The sequence below is a fragment of the Salvelinus alpinus genome, chromosome 20 (assembly GCF_045679555.1).
Source record: "Salvelinus alpinus chromosome 20, SLU_Salpinus.1, whole genome shotgun sequence".
In the NCBI taxonomy this organism is placed as follows: Eukaryota; Metazoa; Chordata; class Actinopteri; order Salmoniformes; family Salmonidae; genus Salvelinus; species Salvelinus alpinus.
In genome coordinates, this window is record NC_092105.1 from 33,780,525 (window position 1) to 33,804,697 (window position 24,173).

Genomic DNA, 24,173 nt, shown 5'->3' on the forward strand with positions numbered 1-24,173 from the left:
CTGAGTGATTGTTGCAACAGAGGATAGACTATTTTTACTTGCTACAGCGGTCCCGTTCTGTGAGCTTGTGTGGCTCAGCCTTTGTTGCTCCTAGACGTTTCCACTTTACAATATCACTTGCAGTTGTCCAGGGCACGCTAGCAGGGCTTTGACAAACTGGGTGGCATCCTATCCTATGATGGTGCCATGTCACTGAGCTCTTCAGTATGGGCCATTCTACTGCCAATGTTTATGGAGATTACATGGTTGTGTACTCAATTTTATACATCTGTCAGCAATAGGTGTGGCTGAAATAGCTGAATCCACTAATTTGAAGGGGTGCCACATACTTTTGTCAATGTAGTGTAGATTCAGCGAAATGACACTGCCACGAGCAGCATCGCATTAATTGAGATGACCGCGATGCAAGACTTCGCTCCGTCACAGTATATGCACGAGTTCGCTTCACACGGTTACAGCGTGGTAGCCACAATACTAAAACAGCGGAGAAGTTGCGCCTTGGACTTCAATGCTAGTGGTTGCGGGAATGTTCTCACTACGCTGTTTAATTTAAAGTAGACTTAATGCACACTGTAGTTCATTAATCTCAAATTTATTTTTGTTAGAATTCTAGTTCAGTGTGTTTGGTATCATACTTTGAAAGCAGCAGATATTCTGAAGTTGTATGTTTGGTCATATAAAAAAAAAATCACAATACACTTGTTCCTTCAGAACATTTTATTAAATACATTTATAAAAAAAAAAAAAAAAAAAAAAAAGTCTACATTGTACAAAACACGTTGAATGATCAGTTGTTTGCAAAGAAATAACGTACTGGGGGGAAAAAAGAAAAAGAAAAGAGTAGCACAGTTTAACACTTGCTTACACGTGCGCACGGTAGTTTGTGGCTCCTATTGAACACACAGCAAATAAAATGTAGGCTAAATGTCATGAGCAGTAAGTACAAATCAGGTCACGAGGACACCAATGGGTTTAACATTAAAACTTGTGGCTCAGACCTTCACTGGCCCAAACTGCTACACCTACCTACCCAGTCAACCTCAGTAAACTGCGCCCTCCCTTTGCCAGAAAGGCATTTAGCTGATTTTAATGCACATTTAGCCGCCCCCTCCGCTAAATTACTAGTAAACGAGGCACTCTTACCCAATCATAAGGTCATGTTTCTTAGTAAAATGTATTGAATTATTCTTTGTTGCAAAGTTACAGAATATTTGAGTATTAAAATCAGGTCAGAGATGGGGGGGAAAAACGCTCATGCTCAGCAATAATTGTTTAATTAACTTAATCTTCTCAGTTATGGTTCCTCCCAATATTGGGTGAACCAGGAAAACTGAAATTAACAAAGTAATTTTTTTATTTTTTATTTTATTTTTTTAAATTCTAAATCAATATTGAGTTACATCTATACTGTGTTTGACCATTTTAGGTCAGCCTTCTCTTTTCTACTTCTGTAGTGCACAAACAGGCTTCATTACTTCCATTTGATATCAAATGACAACTTATCAACAGCATTGCATTATTCTCACTGGTGAGCATCTTTCATAATTGACAAGGAATATTCTGCACTATATTCAAGACTATTTTGCATGTTGGATGATGAGACTGCCATGTTTGAGGTAAACTGTGTGGGCGGGGGGGATCGTCGGTGCAGACTGGAGTCGGTCAGGTGTGGGTAGAGGGACGGAGTAAGGCTGGGCGAGGCTGGTCCGGTCTTACAGAGGGTGGAGGGGAGACAAATCAGCAGAAGTAGTAGAGTTCATCCATTTGCAGCACCAACAAACTTATGGCCAGTCTGTTTGGGCAGGTCTGGGGTTGGAGGGATAATTTGCCCCCTAGCCTCATGCTGCCATTAAGTCTAAACAGCACTTTGAGGTGAGCCTTAGAACATGCCACCTCCCATGCCACCCATACCTCCCATACCACCCATGCCCCCTGGCATGCCAGCCTCCTTTTCATCCTTGGGCAGTTCTGTGACCACACACTCGGCGGTGGAGAGCAGAGAAGCAACACCTGCAGCATCCATCAGTGCCGTTCTTACCACCTGTAGGGGGAGACACTCAGTCATTGCTGTAATACAGACAGACACCGGCAAAGGGAGCAAAATCATCAGACAACCTGTGATACCACCATCAGCCAACTTTTGTCTATGCTGTCAGTCTAACCAAAGATTACATCATAACGGGAGTAGAAAAAAACTAAGTAGACGGGTTGTCTACGTGCTTCTACACCTGCATTGCTTGCCGTTTGGGGTTTTAGGCTGGGTTTCTGTACAGCACTTTGAGATATCAGCTGATGTAAGAAGGGCTTTATAAATACATTTGATTATTTAGCAACTATAGGGCAAATCAAAGGGTTGGCTTAGATTTGACAACATGTAAACTATATATTTAGTCTCCAACTGTTTATTGAAAACAGATACATTTGCACAATGAGCACTTGAATTAAAATAACTTTTGCAAACATTATTGCTGTACATTTCCAATCACTAGAAAAATGAACCTGTTTTTATATTTTTTGTATGCTGGGTGAACGACAGTGTAGTGTCGAGCTAAAGCATCCATACCTTGGTGGGGTCGATGATGCCCTTCTCTACCATGTTGACGTACTCTCCCTCCATGGCATCGTATCCTATCTCCCCCGCGGCCTGAAGGATCTTCTCCACCACTAGAGAGCCCTCCACACCAGCGTTCTTCGCAATGGTCATGGCTGGCACACGCAGGGCTCGTCTGATGATGTCAATTCCTATGGAGACAGGAAGTGATACACCAAGTTAAGCGACAATACTTATCTGTCCAGAAGTTGGAAAGAAAAATCTAACATACCCCACCCACGTGTCCAACTTTACAGCCAAAATGAAAACCTATCGGCATGTTAGGTTAAGATCCAGAGTAGGAACTCTACTTACCAATCTTCTGGTCTGTGTTAATGGGCACGAGGGCATCCAGGGCAGGGATGGAGCGCAGCAGGGCACAGCCACCTCCGGGCACGATGCCCTCCTCCACAGCAGCCCTGGTGGCATTCAGGGCGTCGGTCACACGGTCCTTCTTCTCGTTCACCTCCACATCACTCGTTCCTCCTACCTGGAACAGAACAGAACAGTCAGCCACACTTTCGCTTTCTCTGCTATGCAAGGCAGATACAGAAGCGACTCATTAACAAATGCAAATCTTGTCTCAGAGTAGGAATCTCCTAATTTTAACATCCTACCTAATTTCATAGGCCTAGACTAAAACTGAACAATATTCAGGGACATTAAAAGGACAAAAAGCAATCAAATCATACTGCTACCCATCTCTCTACACTCAAGACTTTCACTCTGCGATCGTATGTCCCCCTCCATGTTTTATTTAACTAGGCAAGTCCAGTTAAGAACACATTCTTATTTACAATGATGGCCTACACGGGCCAAACCTGGACAATGCTGGGCCAATTGTGCGCAGTCCTATGGGACTCCCAATCACGGCCGGTTGTGATACAGCCTGGATTCAAACTAGGGTGTTTGTAGTCATGCCTCTAGCACTGAGATGCAGTGCCTTAGACCACTGCGCCATTCGGGAGCCCAGCTGACCCCTTCCCCTCTGACCCACTCCCCCTTAATCTCTGCCCCGTGACTGACCTTGAGCACAGCCACTCCGTCAGACAGCTTGGCCAGCCTCTCGTTGAGCTTCTCCTTCTCGTAGTCGCTAGTGGTGTTCTCCAGCTGCTCAACGATCTCTGCCTGGCGCTTCTCGATGGCCGCAGTGTCTCCCTTCCCCTTCAGCAGCATGGTGTCGTCCTTGGTGACAGACACCTCGCCAACCTTACCAAAGTCATGGGCCTGGATGTCTTCTAGGGCAATGCCCACCGCCTCATCACCAAACACCTAAAGAGAAGGAAGAAGGGAAGGATCTCAGTAAAGGGCAGGATTTGAACAGGTATACATTGGCCATAATTGAACATTTGAAAATGGCACCCATCTTTCAAGAGGCATGGAGGGTGCACTTTCCATTATTAGAACAGGTCCAAGTTAAAGCCTCAACCATGGGATAAGCATGACTACGCAAACGCTATTCATTGATTGGCAAATCATGCCAGTGCAGAAGTGTCAGACCAAGCGTCCCTGCCTGGCATGGGATGCAGTCAGACAAGGATAGTAGGAGACATGTTTCTGTGTGGAAGGGGGAACAGAACTGCACAAGCCGCACCAACTTATCTTGCTTTACAATTTGATTTCTCAAATCAAAATGGACTAATGCAAGTATGGGGTGGTTGGTGTCAGTGTTCTTACAGTAATTATAGATCAATTTGACCATGGGGTGGTTGTATTGTAAAAGTAATCTTACAGTGCCCCCGGTGGCAACAGCCATGTCATGCAGCTGGGCTTTCCTGTTGTCTCCAAAGCCTGGGGCCTTGACTGCCACCACTTGCAGTCCCACCTTCAGCCTAAAGAAAGAGTAGAGGTTAATATAATACAGGCTCTCAAAGTGGGATCCGTTTAGAGTGTGTAATAAAATATTGTGAATCTATACAATTTCTTAACCCTGTGCAACATGGGACTGGGAGGCTTACAGGGATATTGGTATCCAGAGTACTCCACCAATTATATATTTTTCAATACTTCCTGTATTCCCCCAAAATGTGTATACATAAATTCACTGTAATTTAAGCTTTAAAACCACAAAGTTCTCTGCCTCATGGCAAAATTTGTAGTATTGCAGGAAATTAGTTTAAACTGCAAAATGTATCCAATGCCAAGAGGTGGGCCTTTAAAAATGTTCCTTCCCAGTGCCCGAGATTTGTCTGGCCATGCACTGCTGAAGTCATAGTAAAGCTCCTTGTATCCTATTTTTATCTCACTCAAATTGTGTTCGGATTAATAACACGTTTTGTCCTGGAGACAGAACTGAGCGAGTTCCCCTTAAGCCAGCTGCAGGGTGAAAATTGTCTATATTGTAAAAATTCATATAACCAAAATTTAAGGTCAGGCATTAGGGTTAGCAGTGTGGATAAGGTTAGGTTTAAAATCATATTTTATGACTCTGGGTGTGCCAGCTAGTGACCACTCTGCAGAGCTGCCTCCAGAACAAGATTAATTACAAAAAACTAACCTGCAATGAATGCTATCACAAAAGGGATCCCTGACCCCAAAAAGTTTGAGAACCCCTGTAAACACACCCAACACCCTCCAGCATCTAAGTCTACACAGACAGTCCAACGCTGATATTTTGCCCAAAGATCTGATCAATAAAACAATTAGTGGCAAAAGATCAGAATTGAGCTGCATGTGTAAATGCAGCCATTGTAGAGGTTAAAATAACACACCCCCAAACTGACTGACTCCCTACATCTACACACATTCCTCTACCAATAAAGAGAGGGCAGGAATCATGAAAGGGTCTACAGCTTAATTGAGGTTGACTCTTCAGTCATAAATACCTAGAGCTGAATGATGTTGGTGATATAGATAAGACCTTTATATTATTGTTGCAGGCCCGTGAGCTGGTTGTGTCCCTTTGGCCCAGGCAGTCAGTCAGTGTTAATGTGAAGGCGAAAGCAAACAAAAACAGGTTCTTAAGGGTGTTTACTGGTTAAATAAAGGACACCGACTGAGTACAAGGGCCTGTATTCACAAAGCATCTCATTTGGACTCTTTACCTAGGATCAGGTCCCCCGTGCATATAATTATGATCTAAAAGCCAAAACTGATCCCAGATCAGAACTGCTTGTCTGAGACACAGGGTGCTAAATGGACAGGGAACTGACCTGTTGAGGACCAGGGTGCTGAGGGCCTCTCCGTCCACATCCTCAGCCACGATGACCAGAGGTTTGCGGTGCTGGTTGGCCAATTCCAGGGCAGGGACGATGCTCTGGACAGAAGAGATTTTCTTCTCACTCAGCAACACATAGGCATCCTGGAACTCACACTTCTGGCCTGAGGGGCAGAGATGAGGGAGAGAGTTGATGTAAAAGCTCCAAAGACATTGACAAATGTAGAGCATGAAGATCATAAAAATCCATTAAATCTGTAGAGCATCAAGATCACCAGTGTGCTGGCGTTTCTCTTAATCTTAAAGCCCCAAAATAGCAGAAGATGGGCTTGGTGGTGGGGTCATGGCAAACAGGGCACCTTACCTTTGGCTGTGTTGATGAAGTAAGGGGAGATGTATCCGCGGTCGAACTTCAGCCCCTCAATGATCTCAAGCTCATCATAAAGGGTTTTGCCATCCTTGACAGTGATGACTCCCTTGCGGCCCACTTTCTTCATGGCGTTGGAGATGATGGTGCCGATCTCCACGTCTCCATTAGCAGAGATGGTGGCCACCTAGCAGACAGAACAGAAAGCATTGAAAACGTTAGTCATCATCAAAAGGTTATCTTAATATATAAAGTAGAATATAGATATTGCATCTGTCGCAAATCAATAATTTGCATCAATTGAATAGATATGAAATTATAAGAATATTGACTTATTTGAGCAATCAATATTCTTAACACAATTGGTTACCTGGGCAATCTCCTCAGGGGTGGTGACTGGCTTGGACATCCTCTTCAGCTCGTTGATGACGGTCTCCACAGCCAGCATGACGCCACGGCGGATCTCCACAGGGTTAGCTCCTTTACTGATGCTGTCAAAGCCCTCCTTGGCGATGGCTCTGGCCAGCACGGTGGCAGTGGTGGTGCCATCTCCCGCTTCCTCGTTCGTGTTGTTGGCCACGTCCTGGACCAGCTTGGCACCAATGTTCTGGTACTTGCACTTCAGGTCGATGGCCTTGGCTACAGTGACGCCGTCCTTGGTCACCTTGGGGCTGCCCCAGCTCTGCTCGATGATGACTGTGCGACCCTGGAGGAAGGGAGGGGGAAAGGATACAGCTCAAAACACTTGTTCCAGGTGCCGTTTCTGTCAGGAACAACTGAACACAAGACACTGTGGTGCACAGGGTTCTTCGGGTGGAAATGAGAGTCAAATGAAAAGTGGAACACTAATGGATTGGTTTTACATACAGTGAGGGAAAAAAGTATTTGATCCCCTGCTGATTTTGTACGTTTGCCCACTGACAAAGAAATGATCAGTCTATAATTTTAATGGTAGGTTTATTTGAACAGTGAGAGACAGAATAGCAACAAAAAAATCCAGAAAAACGCATGTCAAAAATGTTATGAATTGATTTGCATTTTAATGAGGGAAATAAGTATTTGACCCCTCTGCAAAACATGACTTAGTACTTGGTGGCAAAACCCTTGTTGGCAATCACAGAGGTCAGACGTTTCTTGTAGTTGGCCACCAGGTTTGCACACATCTCAGGAGGGATTTTGTCCCACTCCTCTTTGCAGATCTTCTTCAAGTCATTAAGGTTGAGGCTGACGTTTGGCAACTCGAACCTTCAGCTCCCTCCACAGATTATCTATGGGATTAAGGTCTGGAGACTGGCTAGGCCACTCCAGGACCTTAATGTGCTTCTTCTTGAGCCACTCCTTTGTTGCCTTGGCCGTGTGTTTTGGGTCATTGTCATGCTGGAATACCCATCCACGACCCATTTTCAATACCCTGGCTGAGGGAAGGAGGTTTTCACCCAAGATTTGACGGTACATGGCCCCGTCCATCGTCCCTTTGATGCGGTGAAGTTGTCCTGTCCCTTTAGCAGGAAAACACCCCCAAAGCATAATGTTTCCACCTCCATGTTTGACGGTGGGGATGGTTTCTTGGGGTCATAGGCAGCATTCCTCCTCCTCCAAACACGGCAAGTTGGGTTGATGCCAAAGAACTCCATTTTGGTCTCATCTGACCACAACACGTTCACCCAGTTGTCCTCTGAATCATTCAGATGTTCATTGGCAAACTTCAGACGGGCATGTATATGTGCTTTCTTGAGCAGGGGGACCTTGCGGGCGCTGCAGGATTTCAGTCCTTCACGGCATAGTCTGTTACCAATTGTTTTCTTGATGACTATGGTCCCAGCTGCCTTGATAGCATTGACAAGATCCTCCTGTGTAGTTCTGGGCTGATTCCTCACCGTTCTCATGATCATTGCAACTCCACGAGGTGAGATCTTGCATGGAGCCCCAGGCTGAGGGAGATTGACAGTTCTTTTGTGTTTCTTCCATTTGCGAATAATCACAGAAACTGTTGTCACCTTCTCACCAAGCTGCTTGGCGATGGTCTTGTAGCCCATTTCAGCCTTGTGTAGGTCTACAATCTTGTCCCTGACATCCTTGGAGAGCTCTTTGGTCTTGGCCATGGTGGAGAGTTTGGAATCTGATTGATTGATTGCTTCTGTGGACAGGTATCTTTTATACAGGTAAGAAACTGAGATTAGGAGCACTCCCTTTAAGAGTGTGCTCCTAATCTCCGTTCCTTACCTGTATGAAAGACACCTGGGAGCCAGAAATCTTTTTGATTGAGAAGGGGTCAAATACTTATTTCCCTCATTAAAATGCAAATCAATTTATAACATTTTTGACATGCATTTTTCTGGATATTTTTGTTGTTATTCTGTCTCTCACTGTTCAAATAAACCTACCATTAAAATTATAGACTGATAATTTCTTTGTCAGTGGGCAAACGTACAAAATCAGCAGGGGATCAAATACTTTTTTCCCTCACTGTAGCAGATTTGTCATAGCAAGTCCCTCCTCTCCTACCTTGGGTCCCATGGTGACGGCGACAGCATCAGCCAGCAGATCCACTCCCTTCAGCATCATGGCCCGAGCATCGGCTCCAAACTTGACGTCCTTGGCGTAAGTCCGGGTGAGGTGGGGGGCCAGGGCCCTGCTGACTGGCCTCATCTGTCTCATCACTGTGGGTAGACGCAACATCTCTGAAAGTGGGAAAGAGAACTGTATTTACTCTGTCATAGTCCACTCAAAAAGCATGCGTTGTGTCAACAGCTGTTGGCTATCAGGACCTTCTTCATTTTAATATACACTTAAATTATTTGGTAATAGCTAAAAGTGTCAAAATACTTGTTTGGCCTGTAACACATGAACCTTCCGGATCATTCCCAAGACACCTTCTCCCCCAGTCCAGATGTCACATATGGACAATGGCAAGCTATACAGTACACCCTAGTGACCGCTCCTGGTACAGAAAGAGTTGCAAGACAAGAATCAATGAATGAACCTATGATGCAATACTCCAAAAATCTCAAGGACAAAAAGGACAGCCATTTCCAACACAGAGCAAACACATGCAAATGTGTGTTTGATGTCTTGCAGAACAGAAAGACCAAGACACAAATGCCAAACGTATTTAGCAGGTCATGGTCTCAAAATGAGGGAATCTTAATAAACTGCCACAGTAGGCTAACATGTGAATGATTTGGCAGAATTTCTTATTCCACAGAACTCAAACCAAGGGCAGAGGACAAGATAGCCATAGAATTAGGAATTATATTTAATAAGATCTCTATGTCATTAGAATTCTGCATAATAATCAAGTAGCAGCCTAATTCCATGTTCAGCATATGAGGGCTATTGCACTTGGTTGTTAATCTCTGATTACAAATTAATGTATCTGATGGGGAGTTTGTTGAGATTTGCTAAATTGTGACAGAAATGTCTCAAACCGCTCTTTTCCTGATTCTCCCCACGTGTGTTCAGGTCATGTAGTGTAAGGTCAAATTGCTCATATGGCACGTGCACAGTACCGTTTAACGCCTTCCCAAAATGAATGAACTAGCTACTGAATGAATTGAGAACGTAGTAAAGATGCCCAAAGACAAAGGAAAGCATTATTTGTGAACTGAAAATGCTAAGATTTATATGCAGCCTATAGCAGCCCAGGTAGACACTACCCCAGATCCAGCTTGGACAAGACCGGACTGGGTTGATTGCTCACGCCTCTAACTTCGGTTTTACAGAATTCAATATCTGAGTAATGCAGATTGAGTGGGGGAAAAAATAAAAATAAATCTAGATAAATGTAACAATCTTTTGGAATAAATTGTGACGGCGATCAAATCTCCTGTAGGTACAGCATGTCATGACATGAGTAAATGTGGCCAATTGGGCTCTGTCATTATTTAATCAAGATCAGAGGACATGACAATCAACATGAAAACAATTACGCGACTAAATACCATCGAAATACCAATTAAACGTAACTACCAAGACTAATGGGAAAGTATTGGAGAAAGACAGCCAAGTTAAGTTGCCATAATTACCAGTGTCTTGTAATTATGGCAACTTGGATGCAAGTTACATTCCTAATCCTACTTAGGCTACCTAGCTAACGTTAGCACAGATAGCTACTTATTTGAATGTCGTTGTTGGAGGCATGACAGGCTTGAAAATATGTTCAGCTAACGATGCTAGCAAAAGCATGACGTTTCAAACAATATGTTGTTTAGATTGATGCGCATCAAGCTCTATAAAATGTTACGAAGACATAATAGTACTTACTTGTTGTTTAATGATGACACGATTTGCTTGTCTGAAGGAGACAGGATGGTATAATGTGGGAAAATAATGGTACAGCGGTTGTGCAACAGCGCTTTAGAGACAGGCAACAATGCACATGGCCTTTTGCATCCGGGCAATTTACCGGTCCACCCCTAAATATGCATAAGGTTAAAAAAAAAAAGTATATACATATTTGCCTAAATTGAAGGACTCTTTACATCAAAACCATATTATGTCAAATGATTGTGCTATTTATACACTTTGTTTTAGGAAAAGCATTTATTTTGTGTGTTTAACTTGTCAATAAAACTACACGTTTCACTGATATGCTCGTTCCAGGGCCCCATGTTCCAGAACTTTCTCATGCGCCATTGGAGAAAAAAGGGGGTTCAAAGTTGACACATTGTGCAACATTGCTGCAAACTGCAATCACATGAGAACACATGAAACATAAATTATAATTTCTTCACAACTGTTCTGGCGAGTTCCTTCTGACGTATTTTTGTTACTTTTATATGTATACGTGCCTTTTGCATTCTGTGGGGTAATGGAATATTTTGGAACTGAAACTCCAGGAACAGTAAAGTAAGGACATTTGAAGACACGCATGCGCGAACCATTTCTTGGTTTTCCTCACGTGGAGATTCTCGTTCAGTGTGTCAAATCCACGCTCAAAGAAGTCAGTGCTCAACATTACAAGGTCTCTCACATAAATGGTAAGATATTCTTTATAAAAAACACATACATAGAATTTAGGATGCCAAATGTCATGTTTGTCACTAGCAGAGTTAGCATTCCGAGTTTCCTATTGTATTGTAGTAGCTAACCTATGCTTTGATTTCTCGCAGGCAAGGTCAGGCATGACCAAGAATACAGGAGGACTTTATCAGATTAGCTAGCTACCGTTACTGTGTAAAGGCGTGTCATATATTGACCTATGCGATCTGCCATGCAACTAGCTGTCCGATAGCTAAACTAGCTAGCTCGAGATTACTTGCTATTTTGTACCATCAATCTCAAAATCGTTGGCTATATATGGAGATAATTGCCAGCACGAGTTTCACAATTGGCACTGTAGTTGATGGGTACTAGTGAACTATGAAGAACGAATAAAGTGATAAGTAGAAGCATTTGCCGTTGCCATCTAAATTGATGCTATGTGGCACAAGTGTTGTATTTTATTTGTCCTAATGTATGTTCTAGTTTATTTCACTGTCTGTCCTTGCACAACGAAAAAGGGAATTACCGGCTATCAACCAGTTCCGGGTAACGCAGACGCCGTGTGCCAAAGCGTCACAGAATTTTATTTGTCCATTATTTTTGCCGCACTTGTAATATGCTAAAATTAGTCATAGATTACACAATTCTGTTTGGGAATATTACTAAAAGATGTTAAAATGGGATCTGAAACCCCAGTCACTGAAGAACAGACCTTTAATGATTTGTTTGTATGTGTTCAATGTTATCTCTTGACGTCTGAGTCCTTGAGCCTACTAAACCCCACAAAGCCTTGCCTAGGTTTCACTGTTTGTCTACACCTGTTTAGGAAGAATGTGACAAATAAATAAAGTTTGATAGATTTTTGGGGCTGTGTGAGCACACTACCTGACCTGTTCTGGAATTTAGTCTAACATCAAAGCCATGATTAGTATAGAAGTTTATCTGTGGGTCAGGGTTGGAGAGCCCTGCGCAGGAGTCAACAGCCTAGAACCTCAAACCCTCTTCTGTCCCCTGTCTCACCACAACCTTCATTCAAGGTCAAAGATACATCTGTTACCAGACAGGCAGCTGGTGTTGCAAATCTTCAAAATGTTGACTCCTAAGCTCCTTGCATTATGCTGGCCACAGAGAGAATCCATACTCTACTTTGAGTAGTCTTAGTTTTAGCTTAAAGATTGTTCTACATCAGATATCTAACAATTGCTTGCTTTACGCCAGGGTTTCCCAAACTCGGTCCTCGGAACCCCAAAGGGTGCAAATTTTGGTTTTTGCACTATATGGCGGATTCAACTAATCATCTAGCTTTGATAATTTTAATTAGCTGTGTAGTGTTAGTGCAAAACCCAAAATGTGCACCCCTTGGGTCCCGAGGACCAAGTTTGGGAAATGCTGCTTTACATCTTTTCAATAGTGAATACTAACGGTGTCTTTGTTGCCTTTGGCAGGCTACTTGCAAATTGCCTGGACACTGCTAGTAGTCAAGGGCAGTAACAAACCCTCACAAATGATTTCCTGTACAGTTACAAGTGGAGGAAGGTTCAACTAATTATTTTTCAATGGTATATTGGAGGTCCGCAAAAATATGTGAGAGGTGTATGCTGCCACCCACTGTACGGGTTAGTATACTCCTATTGTTCCCAAATAAATAAAAGACAAAGAAACAAATCAATGTACTCCTTTAGTCATTCAAACGTCAACTCTGATCCCTTCAGACTCTGGGGCTTGAAGGAAGAGCATCTTTGGACAGTATTCCTTGCAATGTTTCGGCCATGGAGTCCCAATAACCTTTCAGCTGCAGATACAATTATGGCCAGTTCCTTGGACTTCTTGTTCATTTGGGCAGGACAATTAATTACATATGCAATAAAAGCCACAAAATCCACCTTCACGATCAGCATATCAGTTTCCCTAAAACTGTTGAACGGCACGGAATCTCCACAGCCTGCGGGGCATCCACCATATCTTCAGCTTCACTCACTCCAACTATTTTGCATGGAGTACCACTAACCTGTAGTAGGTTTATGTTTCCCTTAGTGACTAGTTTCTTGTGTTCAGTGTGCAAGCTCATTGCTACGTTCAGCTAAAATATATGTTCATTTAGATCCCAAACTGCCCTTTTTTTCAGTAGCGCTTAAATGTACATACCACCAGCTCAAAAAATGGTAGTAGGCGTAACCATATGCAAGTCAGGGAGCCAAATGAAAGTCTCTTTCACAGATATGATTCGTTTCGGACATTCACAAAAACTAGCTGTTCAAAAAGACCAACTACAATTACCAAACCAGGAACTCTTGGAATCCACCTTAAGGTTTTGAATGGTGTACACTGGGGCTCCAGAGTGGTACAGCGGTTTAAGGCACTGCATCTCAGTGCAAGAGGTGTCACTATAGTGCCTGGTTTGAATCCAGGCTGTATCACATCTGGCCATGATTGGGAGTCCCATAGGGCAGCGCACAATTGGCCCAGCGTCGTCCGGGTTTGGCCGGAGTAGGCCGTCATTGTAAATAAGAACAAATTCTTAAATGACTTGCCTAGTTAAATAAACAGTCCCCCACCAAATTGTCCTTATTTTCAGCAGATGATGGCAGATGGTTACAACACATCTCCTTTTGGCTATTGACGAGGCCCCTCTCGTGCATTTGTATTACTTAAGCATTTATCAGTTCACACAATGGATCAAACTCTATCTAGTGACAATTTGAGGGTATAACAATTGGAATGTCAAGCACTCATTGAAGAAGAGTCCAACACTTCTCAACCTCAAATGAGCTATGTAGATTAAATCCGTTGCAATGTTTTGTTGTACATTGTCTCCGTCATAAATAAAACCGTTCGCCTACATCTTTTAGGCTTTCAGGAAATTCCTTCCCATGTTTGACCGGGTGCTGGTGGAGCGTCTGGCTGCAGAGACTATGTCGAAGGGGGGCATCATGTTGCCAGAGAAGGCCCAAGGCAAGGTTCTGCAGGCCACAGTGGTGGCAGTGGGACCAGGCTCCACAAACCAGGTAATTTACTTTGATCTCACTCTCTCTGGCTAAACAGCTTATGTATGATTTGTGTAACTAACTGGAGTTTCTACAATTGTGGCTTACATTCTGTCTGAGTTGTCTAACTGGCTTATCAGATTTCACAATGACCAGAGATTAGACGTGTTTAACTTCAAGGACCACATTGATACAATATAGCTATCTTTTTTTCTACTGATCTCATTCAGAAAGGGAAGCTGACACCCATGAGTGTCAAAGTTGGAGAGAAGGTCCTTCTGCCAGAGTATGGAGGAACTAAAGTCAACCTGGAAGACCAGGCATGTCTAGAACTGTTTTCTACTTTATTATTATTATTAGATGTATGATAAGTGATCATTTGAAATTATGTCCAACTACCATATTCATTAGTTTGTGTATTGATTGTCTATTTTAATTTATATCTCCATTTGTCTTTCAGGAATACTTCCTGTTCCGTGATGCTGACATCCTTGGCAAATATGTAGAGTAAAATCTGTTTCACTGTAAAACATCCATCCAACATCCAAAACCCATCCATCCTGTTAGAGAAGAATTTTGCCTCATTCATGTCTTAGTTTTTTCTATGTTATTCAATTGTAAATAATTCTGATCATGTTTTGTTACAATAATAAAGTGGACTATTGAATCTGGATGTGTATCTCATGAGCAGATATATGAAAAGAGGATTTGGGATGTATTTTATGTGCAAATGGGGACTGTTCAGGCTGAGGAGTGCGTTTCACAGGTCCCCACCTGCAACACTCTGAATAAGACAAGTTGAATATACATATTAACTTAACATGCAACTCAGATCTGCATAACATTTTGTTGAAGGAACAGGTTTTGGTAAAAGGTTCTTCCACCCCTGCATACACTTGTATTCTTCAAATACTATGATTCACACATACTTGTGTATGTAAGCAAGCAAATATGCAGTGTCAGTATCTCTGGAGGAATGACATCCATTTGGTAGCTCACTACTCCCTATCCCCGTTCTTGTTATCCGTCACACAAGCCTGTGCATCATTTGCATCCGGGCATTCTGTCGAGATGGTCATGGCGGAGGGTACTGCAGTTCTGAGGAGGAATAGGCCTGGAACCAAGGCGAAGGTATGTTTCTACAAATCGGAATACGATTACATTTGGTGAAGAGGCCATCGGTGATCAGAGTGGCCTTGCCTCAACCGTGAATTAAATTTCGGTGATGGCTTTTTAGTCGTTGCTCGGAGATGTCTTCTGAAAAACAGGAAGGGTCGGGGCTGCAAGGCAGTAATGTTAGTAGCTTGCTAAAAATGTTGCACCGCAGACATTTCGACACTTGTCTAGCTAGATAGTTGGCAAACGACTAAATTCCCAATATGAATACTATCAGAGAACCACTTTTGATAGCTAGCTAGTAACTAATTGACGCTAGCTAACGTAGTTGCCAGGAGATACCGACCCTACTGTTACGCTTGTTTACGACTGAGCTGCACTGGGGTAGGAACGCAATCATGGGTATATTAACCTCTAACCACACCATGGAGCTGGTGCAAGATATGGGTGGGGAAACGTACCTCAATGCAGGGATGGGATATCCCACTGTACTCCAAATTGTACATGTATCCACACTGATACATCGAAGAATACTGCTAGTTTTCATGGAAAACTGCCCTTTTCGTCCTCATGCTAGCTAGCAATAACCACTGCAGACATTTTGGAATTTCAGTGCCAGACAATCTCCATTCAACACAAAGTGCCATTATGGAAGTAACCATTCTGCTGGCTTGGCAGTTTTGAAAGGGAAGTTTAAAGGTAAAGTAATCAAGAGTAAGGCTCATCATTCTGGATGATGGTTCATTTTTGTTATAGATGTGAATTGTGGGCTTTTTATTTTGGGAAGCATTTATGCTACAAATAACAGTTCAAAAACCTATTTCAAGATTTTTAGCAGGAAATCCATTTGCTTTTAGATATATTTGTGGATGCCAGACTGAATTTAGGAGGGGATTGGAATTATATTGGGGATCCTCAATGGGATTGCTTACCTCCTGAGCTAGAAGAATGAATAATCCCTCCAAGTTTAATTTATGTTTGGGATTTGATGGTTTTGAGATATATATATAAAACAATATACATTGTGTTGCAAAGATGTCCAAGCAATCAAGAATCGATTTTTGGTTAATATCCAGAGTAGATGTCTCTATTGAAACCTCTGTTCTCATGGACCATAAAGCCATTTTTTCTTTCAATCAACCTCGCAGCATCTACAGATGGACAGAAAAATAACAAAACACTTCTCGCTGATGAACAGTTCAAGACTGCAGCTAAATCTATTATAACTGAATGCTAGAATAAGGCAAACTTGTTGAAGTTATATGGTGCATACTGGGAATTCAGAAGGTCAGAAGGTTGGCCATTCAAAGAGGAAAGGTGGTTGCTAAGACCAAAAGTCTATAATCAAAGACATTGTTACCATCTATGGACTTGAGTCATCAAGACGAGCACATTATTAAAACAGAATATATGAGGACAAAGCTTAAGGATTCTGGACTTCCTGACGGGACGCCTCCAGGTGATAAAGGGTAGGCAACAACACATCTGCCATGCTGATCCTCAACCCTGGGGCCCCTCAGGGGTGCGTACTTAGTCCCCTTCTGTACTCCCTGTTCACCCATGACTGAGTGGCCAGGCACGACTCCAACACCATCCTTAAGTTTTCTGAGGACAAAACAGTGGTAGGCCTGATAACCGACAACCATGAGACAGCCTATAGGGAGGAGATCAGAGACCTGGCAGTGTGATGCCAGGACAACAACCTCTCAATGTGAGCAAGACAAAGGAGCTGATCGTGGACTACAGGAAAAGGAGGGTCGAACAGGCCCCCATTAACATCGACGGGACTGAAGTGGAGCGGGTCGAGAGTTTCAAGTTCCTTGGTGTCCACATCACCAACAAACTATCATGGTTCAAACAAACCAAGACAGTTCTGAAGAGGGCACGACAACACCTTTTCCCCCTCAGGAGACTGAAAAGATTTGGCATGGGTCCCCAGATCCTCAAAAAGTTCTACAGCTGCACCATCGAGAGCATCCGGACCGTTTGCATTACCGCCTGGTATGACATCTGCTCAGCATCCGACCGTAAGGCGCTACAGAGGGTAGTGCGTACGGCCCAGTACATCAATGGGGCCAAGCATCCTGACATCCAGGACCTATATACTTACTAGGCGGTGGTGTCAGAGGAAGGACCAAAAAATTGTCTAAGACTCCAGTCACCCAAGTCATAGACTGTTCTCTGCTAATGCACGGCAAGCGGTACCGGAGCGCCAAGTCTAGGACCAAAAGGCTCCTTAACAGCTTCTACCCCCAAGCCATGAGACTGCTGAACAACTAAACTAATCAAATGGCCACCCGGACTATTTACATTGTTTTTACACTGCTGCTACTCGCTGTTTATTATCTATGCATAGTCACTTTACAAATGACCTCGATTAACCTGTACCGTCGCTCATTGACTCTACCGGTACCCACTGTATATATCCTCATTGTTATGTAAATTTCTTGTTTCATTTTGAATTATTTAATTTTTTTAAACTTTCGTTTATTTAGTAAATATTTTATTAACTCTATTTCTTGAACTGCGTTTTTGGTTAAGGGCTTGTAAGTAAGAATTTCACGGTAAGGTCTACGCCTGTTGTATTCAGCGCATGTGACAAATACAATTTGATTTGATTTGAGATCAAGAACAAAGTGGATGGAAGGTGAGAAAAACACTAAATACATTTTTTACTTGGAAAAAAGAAATGCTGAACTCTCCTTGGTTAAACTGAACATTAATGGACATCAGAAATCCAAAGGAAATGTCTTGCTTTGTTACATAGTTCTATGATAAATTATATACTTAAAAGGGATAATATTGGCGATATAACCTCTTTTCTGTCCTCCATAAAAGAGAATGCTAGGTGTATTGCTGTGGAGTTCAAAATAATGTGTGACCAAAATATATCTTTGGAAGAGATTAAGAAAGGCATCATTTAGTAATTAGGGTCAAACCAGTGAATTTTATAAAGTATTTCAAGATGACATTTGTGATTTTTTTTTTTTTTTATTCATAGAAGCTATTGAAATGGGGAAGTTACTTACTTCGATGTCTCAATATTTAATCTCTTTAATACCAAAGCCTAATAAAGATGCTTTAATATTAGAAAACTGGAGGCCTATAACTTTAAATAATTATGTCAAATTGTTAACTATTATCTTTGCAGAAAGATTAAAGATGTCTTGAAACAATTACTGATGATTTCAATCGGGATTTATGAGAGGGAGGCACATTCGTAATAATATTCTTTGGTTTTAGATTTGATAGATTATAGTAACCTTTTAAATTAAGACCGTTTTATTTGTCGATCCCCCAAACATATATATTTCAATTTGTTGTAAAGCATTCGATACGGTAGAGTATAGTTTTATGTTTGAAACACTGGATTTCTTTAGATTTGGCAATTACTTTAAACAAGTCATTCAGACATGGATGCAATAGCTCAATTAAATTACCTAATGGAACTACTCGCAGATTTCAAATAGGTAGAGGTATAAAACAAGGTTGCCCAATAGCACCATTCCTGTTTTTATTGGTCACACAGACTATGGCGCTTCTCATTAAAAAATATAAATTTAGAGGCATTCAAATACTGGGAGGAAAAAAAGTCAGCTCTCAGATGACACTATACATTTTTTACGGGATAGATCAGAGTCTATAAAAGGCTGTGTTTGAATGTATTTTCTTCTATCTGGTTTGACTTTTAAATTAAATAAAACATGTTGCATTAAAGTATCAATCTAATGATTTGGTTGATATTGCCGGTATTCCCATAAAATGTTATTACATACCTGGGAATCAAAATATGTAAAAACCAAACAGAAAGGGCTAATTAAAATGTGACTCCCATCACTGAGAACGTTGAGGTTTGATGCTTGGTTGTTAAATGGTTGCATATTGCTGTCAAAAACTGAAGAAGAATCGAGACTGCAATGGCTGCAATGGCATTGGATGTTCCCCACGCAACAAGTAAAGAAGTAGACTTGAAACTTTTACATTTTGTTTGGAGGAATAAACCCAATTTTTTTTAAAGAGTGTATTGTGTAATATTCTATATCAGGGCGGTTTAAATGTGCTTGATTTTGGTACATCAAATATTATCTTTAAGACTAGGTGGATCAAGAATTACATCCAATTTTTTGTTTTTGAAAAGGTTGGTGGCATTGAATTTTTCCAAAAATGTAACTTTGAGCTCATTAAAATTCCCCTTAAATTAGCCAATTTCCATAAGCAGGTGTTACTATCCTGGTTAATTGTATATAAACGTAACTTCTCCCCTAATAGATGTTTGATTTGGAATAACAAAGACATAAAATATAATAATACATCTTCATTTTTTTATAGATGGTTTGAGAACGGTATTTTGTTAGTGACACAACTATTTATTGGAAATGGACAAATGTATAGTTATGTTGAGTTTTTTAATTGATATGTAATTCCAGTGATGGTGAAGGACTATGCCATTGTTTTTTTATGCAATACCTACAGGCCTTAAGATTTCTACAGGCCTTAAGATTTCCCTACGGGAAATTATGTTATTGAGAGGAATGTGGAATTCAGTTTCAGCGTCATATTAGATGGCGTATGCATCAAGGATAAAAAGTGGTAGAATTTCAATCTTCTTGATGGAGCAGGGTGGATAAATGTGCAATTTGGAGTACAGTGGCACATCCCATTCCAGCATTGAGGTACGTTTTCCGACCCATATCTCGCGCCAGCTCCATGGTGTCTTAATGTAACAATGATTGAGTTCCAAAACGTAAACAAAGGTAGCGGTAGGATCGTTATCTTTTGGCAAGCTAATTGAGTAGCCCACCTAGTTCACATTTGTTATTGATAACGTTCATCTACACTGAACAAAAATATAAAAGCAACAAGTAAAGTGTTTCATGAGCTGAAATTTAAAATCCCAGAAATATTCCAAACCCACAAAAAAACGTATTTCTCAAAAATGTTATTTACATATTTGTTTACATCCCTGTTAGTAAGCATTCTCTTTTGCCAAGATAATCCATCCACCTGACAGGTGTGACATATCAAGAAGCTGATTAAACAGCATGATAATTACACAGGCCCCCCCTTGTGCTGGGGAAAATTAAAGGTCACTTAAAATATGCAGTGTTGTCACACAACACAATGCCACAGATGTCTCAAGTTTTGAGGGAGAGTGCAATTGGCATGCACCTGCATGTATGTAATAAAGCCCTTTTGTGGGGAAAAATAAATTCTGATTGGCTGGGCCTGGCTCTCCAGTGGGTGGGCCTATGCCCTCCAAGGCCCACCCATGGCTGCACTCCTGCCCAGTCATGTGAAGTCCATAGATTAGGGCCTAATGAATTTATTTAAATTTACTGATTTCCTTATATGAACTGTAACTCAGTAAAATCTTTGAAATTGTTGCATGTTGCGTTTTATAGTTTTGTTCAGTATAGCTAGGTAATTTGGTGCACTTTATAAGATCAACACAAGTAATGACTTTGTTTGATAGTTAGCTGATGCTAAATATTTTATCTAGTTAATTACAGTGCTGAAGTCTACAGTTCATCAACAGTTAACTAGCTAGCAAGCTATGTCAAAATAGCTGACAGTTACCAGTTAGCTAACATTAGCTAGCATGTCAACAAATAGTTGTTGCTAGCTAATGTAAACAATGCCGTCTATGGCTAGATGATGTGAAGGCTGAGAGGTGACACTTTTGTCCATTGAGCACATACAGTGAATATGATTAACGTTATCCCTTTGTCCCTCTCTCACTGCAGGATTTCTACAATTGGCCGGATGAATCCTTTGAGGAAATGGACAGCACTCTGGCTGTACAACAGGTTTGGTTGAGTTAGTCAGTGGGGAATGACCGAGGAGTCCATTTTGAGCTTCAAATTAGCTTCAATTGTCACGATTGCAGAATGCTGTTCGTAGCTGTCAAGCCTGACATTGACGAGCTGTGCCTTATTTTAACATGGCTGCTGCCCTATAAACCATCTTATCTAGTGTGACCATTGTCATCCATGTCAGAACCTTAGTCTGTTAACAAGGATGTTAGCAGAATCCGGATGTTTGACTAACCTCAGTGGTACCCCTGTCCATGTTCAGTACATTCAGCAGAACATCCGGTCAGACTGCTCTAACATCGATAAGATCCTGGAGCCTCCCGAGGGACAGGACGAGGGAGTGTGGAAGTACGAGCACCTCAGGTACACTGCGTTCCTTCACTTGACTTACTAGACGTATTACTTTGACCATATACTAACTACGCACTTGACTGATTAGACTATACACTGAGTGTGTCTACCAAATCAATTACAGTAATTGATTTTGGTGTTGTCTCACTCATCTTTTTCCTTATCCCCATTCCACACCCACCCCTTCTTTCTCTCGGTTATAGGCAATTCTGTCTGGAGCTGAATGGACTAGCTGTGAAACTGCAGAGTGAGTGCCACCCAGACACCTGCACTCAGATGACTGCCACAGAGCAGTGGATCTTCCTATGTGCTGCACACAAGACCCCCAAAGAGGTGAGTGTTACTAAAATCAGAATTCAATTCACTCAGGATTTTATTTTTCAATTTACCCTGCCATGCACTGTATTTAAGATGTAATTGCCTGTGTGTGTCCACAGTGTCCTGCCATTGACTACACTAGGCATACGCTGGACGGAGCTGCCTGTCTTCTCAACAGCAACAAGTATTTCCCCAGCCGGTGAGCACACACACACTATGTAAAGGAATACTTTGGTTTCCTACTCGTACACTTTCAATCTTCTCTCCCCAGTGTGAGCATCAAGGAGTCCTCTGTAGCCAAGCTGGGCTCTGTGTGTCGCCGTATCTATAGGATATTCTCTCATGCCTATTTCCACCATCGCCAGATATTCGACAAGTATGAGGTAAGTGGTAATTCCCACTTCCCAAATAGACCTGGCGGAGGAGCAGGATTTGGGCTCCTCGTTCTTATTGAAACTGATAGAATAGTGTCACAGGGACACAAACTGCTTTTTTCTGCTTGTTTAAATTAGAAAATGTAAAGCTCATATCCACAAGTGTACACCAGGTTGAGGAGAAAATTGAGAAGAATCAGTTATTGTGCTCTTTTTCTGCCAAATGAGTCATGTTCCATTTTGTGGTTGTATCATTCAGTCAACAGGTGGCGCTACAGACCAGGGCATGGTTTCCCAAAAGCATCTTAAGGCTAAGTTTGTTAGAATTAGCCTTAAAATGCTTTTGGGAAACCATGCCAAGGTCTGTAGGGAAAGACTGATATGTGGTTATTACTAGAACTGGGCAGATGATTAGGTTCACTTCATGGTCCACTGATCCCGGCTCAGTAGTCAATGTAATGACCCCAAGCAGACCAAAGCTATAATGGTGCTATTAGTTTAGCTATAATGGCACTACGGTCTATAAACTAGTGAATCAGACCTCATATCATACACTGCTTCTCTTGATTCACCTCTGTGTCTAGGGGGTATGTGCTATGGGTTGTTTCTGGACAGAGCCTAATTCTCTTGTTTGTTTCCCTTCTATGTCCCTCCCTGCAGAATGAGACGTTCCTGTGCCATCGGTTCACGCGCTTCGTGATGAAGTACAACCTGATGTCCAAGGACAACCTGATCGTTCCTATCCTGGAGGAGGAGGTCCAGAACGCTTCAGCCGGGGAGAGCGAGGCCTGAGAAGAGAGCTGCACACAGGAGACCAGACGTGTGTTCAAATACTAGTATTCAAATACTGCTTGATTGAGCTTGCCTGTTGCAATGGAACCAAGAGAAGAGTCCCACATGTGCAAATCCCACCCATCTGGCACTCTAGGCAGGCTAAAGCAAATGCTCAAAGTATTTGAAAGATTTCAAATAGTATTTGAACCAATGATTTTTATATACACTAGACTGACAGGGGGTGCTGTTTTGAAGCCACCGCGCCTCCCATCATGGCACCATTGTAAAAAAAAGTCTACAATTGTTTTTGCCACATTTACTCTATTACAGACTGCTACATGCATAATTTGTAATTGTGTGAGCTAAATGTATTTTATTTTATTTTAAATGTCCTTAAAAGTACTAATGTTACTGTCCCCGCTACAACAACAAACAATACTTAAATGTAATTTTGTCCTTGAAACATTCAAGTGGAATTCTTTTAATTCCTATGGAGGACTGCCAATATGGCCGACCGGTGGCTTCAAAGCCTCTCATTAGCCAATGCATAGCATCAGCAATCCAGAGTTTATATACTTCATTGATTTGAACCCAGGTCTGAAACAGCTACACACTACAGACAGGCTCTCACTACTCTGTGGGGAATTTTGCTTTAACATTTTGAGCACCTGGATTTGCTAAACCTACATAAAACCATAATGTGTTGATGAGAAAGGCACACACTCATGGGCTCCCTGTATATAACCCCTGCTCTCCCATGTCCCTCCATCTCTACTATAATTTTTTTCCTGGTGCTTTACATTTGCATTCTCTCTGTTGCCTTTGTTCTTTCTCGCTGAATTGTAAATGGACCCCTAGCCACTCCTGTAGATCTGAGAGTATTGGTGGGAAAAATATGCAGACATTTCCATGCAGCCCATTGGAAGGCAAGATGAAGCTATGACCATAATAATGTTTCCAATCTGCTCAAATGTACAGCTGTGCGTAGGGTTTAGAGGCTATGGATCCATTTGTGGTTCAGAATCTCTGCTTTTGTTGCTCTGAGTACACACCTCCACCATTTACCCTCCCCCTCATCATTAAGTTATTTTGTGAGTGGAGTCTTGTCTATCTGCCCCACTTTTTAATTTTCCTTTTTTAATGAACTGAATTTTGTTACATTTTCATGTCTGTTAATAAAAAAAGACTGTTACCCAATGTGCTTGTTGACTTTTTGAAATGTCCCTTTGTATAAATTGGCCCCATCTGTCATTGCAAATTAATTTCTAAGGTTTACGCCTCAACACCTTGATGAAGAAGGTTAAGGTGGCACATGTGAATGTGGGGGCCAAGCGCTTTAAAAGTAA

At 41.8% G+C, this 24,173-nt stretch overlaps 2 protein-coding genes across 4 annotated transcripts; one reads left to right on the plus strand and one right to left on the minus strand.

Moving 5' to 3' along the window:
- Window positions 1-702: 702 nt before the first annotated feature.
- LOC139546707 (60 kDa heat shock protein, mitochondrial) lies at window positions 703-10,522 on the minus strand. The gene is made up of 10 exons (XM_071355421.1): window positions 10,378-10,522; window positions 8,620-8,795; window positions 6,485-6,820; window positions 6,112-6,301; window positions 5,743-5,911; window positions 4,323-4,422; window positions 3,617-3,862; window positions 2,906-3,080; window positions 2,564-2,742; window positions 703-2,041 (listed from the first exon to the last, which is right to left on the minus strand). The coding sequence occupies exons 2-10, from the start codon at window positions 8,791-8,793 to the stop codon at window positions 1,880-1,882; spliced, it is 1,731 nt and encodes a 576-aa protein (XP_071211522.1). The 5' UTR covers window positions 8,794-8,795; window positions 10,378-10,522; the 3' UTR covers window positions 703-1,879.
- A 195-nt stretch (window positions 10,523-10,717) lies between these two features.
- LOC139546709 (MOB-like protein phocein) lies at window positions 10,718-24,024 on the plus strand. 3 transcript variants are annotated; one of them, XM_071355425.1, is made up of 8 exons: window positions 10,780-11,093; window positions 13,947-14,102; window positions 20,942-21,004; window positions 21,273-21,373; window positions 21,565-21,694; window positions 21,799-21,878; window positions 21,951-22,062; window positions 22,714-24,024. In XM_071355425.1, exons 1-8 carry the CDS (start codon window positions 11,091-11,093, stop codon window positions 22,843-22,845), a joined length of 777 nt encoding a protein of 258 aa, XP_071211526.1. In that variant the 5' UTR covers window positions 10,780-11,090; the 3' UTR covers window positions 22,846-24,024. The 3 variants fall into 3 exon arrangements, with proteins under 3 accessions (XP_071211525.1, XP_071211526.1, XP_071211524.1); XM_071355423.1 differs by lacking the exons at window positions 10,780-11,093; window positions 13,947-14,102 and adding an exon at window positions 15,051-15,212; XM_071355424.1 differs by lacking the exons at window positions 20,942-21,004; window positions 21,273-21,373; window positions 21,565-21,694; ... (1 more) ...; window positions 21,951-22,062; window positions 22,714-24,024 and adding exons at window positions 14,312-14,401; window positions 14,542-14,752 and having other exon boundaries at window positions 10,718-11,093.
- Window positions 24,025-24,173: the final 149 nt, after the last annotated feature.